This window comes from Nematocida displodere (genome assembly GCF_001642395.1).
Source record: "Nematocida displodere strain JUm2807 chromosome Unknown 40, whole genome shotgun sequence".
NCBI classification, from domain to species: domain Eukaryota; kingdom Fungi; phylum Microsporidia; genus Nematocida; species Nematocida displodere.
Window position 1 is genome coordinate 1 of NW_027138123.1, and position 1,152 is coordinate 1,152.

Below are 1,152 nucleotides of genomic sequence, written 5' to 3' on the forward strand. Positions count from 1 at the left end.
GACAGATGCACAAATGAAGCAGATTCTCACGAACTGCCAGACCTGTTTGGGAAGTGGTCCTGAGTACGTACGCCCAAACAGCTTTATCGCTACCAACCGGCCTGGAGAGATAGTGGGGATAGACCTACTCCAGACGCACGGGAAATGCGTGATTGTAGCGATAGACTACTTCACAAGAAAGTTATTCACAAAAAGTAGGGACTAGACTCCGAACACTAGCCCGAACACTGTTCGTAAAGAAAGTATTGCAAGAATTTAAGTTTGAAAGGATTATCTCGGACAATGGAACCGGGTGTAACAACAGTCGCATGAAAGAATGGACTGAGGAATGGGATAGAACGCCACTTCACGTCGCCCTACCACCGCAAGTCCGCAGGAAGAGTAGAGAGCGAACCGAACTAACCCGAACACAAGAAAGTATCGGGACCATTGAAGGTCAAACTACAGAGAGTAACAGAAGGCAGCAGAAGGTAACAACAACAAGATTCCTAGAGCAACAGGCAAGACTCCGAATCAAGCGCTACTGCCCGAACCAACCCGAACACAAGCACGTTCGGGCTAGCTCGGAAGGAGTTCACACACAAGGAACTACCGCAGTGCCAGGAAGGACAAGAAGTGTTAGTCAAAGAACACAACTTGAAGTCGAAAGATGATAAGCTCTTCACAAGAAAAGGAGTTATCACAAAAGCATTACCCTATGATGCATACGAGGTGTCAATGAAGGACGGGTCGAATATCCAAAGGAGTTTCGGGTTTCTCAAGCCTTATCCCGGGGATGTTGTATCGTGGGCTCGTACACACGTAGCGTTGTTTTGGTATAAGGATGTGGACCAATAAGGACACATCAAATGAGCGAAAGGAACGTAGTTTCGGGAGAAGCTGTAAAGACTCGGGGCGTTGCAATAAAGACCTAGTTTGGATATGGCGAAGACTCCCGCTGTGCCACTCTCAAATCAACTCCACCAAGCATCATTCCTTGTTCCCAGACCCTCCCACGCCCTTTTGCTCAAACATGCCAAAACACTCCACCACACAGGGACGTGTTTCTACGAGTGGTGTGAAGGAGGAAAGATGCCCGATCCGCTGTTTCGCGCTGGTGTTCGTCAGAACACCCACCAACACACTATTGCACCACACTGCCCCTCACAAGCA

At 48.6% G+C, this 1,152-nt stretch overlaps 1 protein-coding gene across 1 annotated transcript; it reads left to right on the forward strand.

The window, feature by feature from the left end:
- Positions 1-205, forward strand: NEDG_02277 (uncharacterized protein; the record flags this gene model as incomplete). Its single annotated transcript, XM_067689695.1, has 1 exon — positions 1-205. A coding segment is annotated over one exon (205 nt), but the record flags the coding sequence as incomplete, so codon positions are not given.
- Positions 206-1,152: the final 947 nt, after the last annotated feature.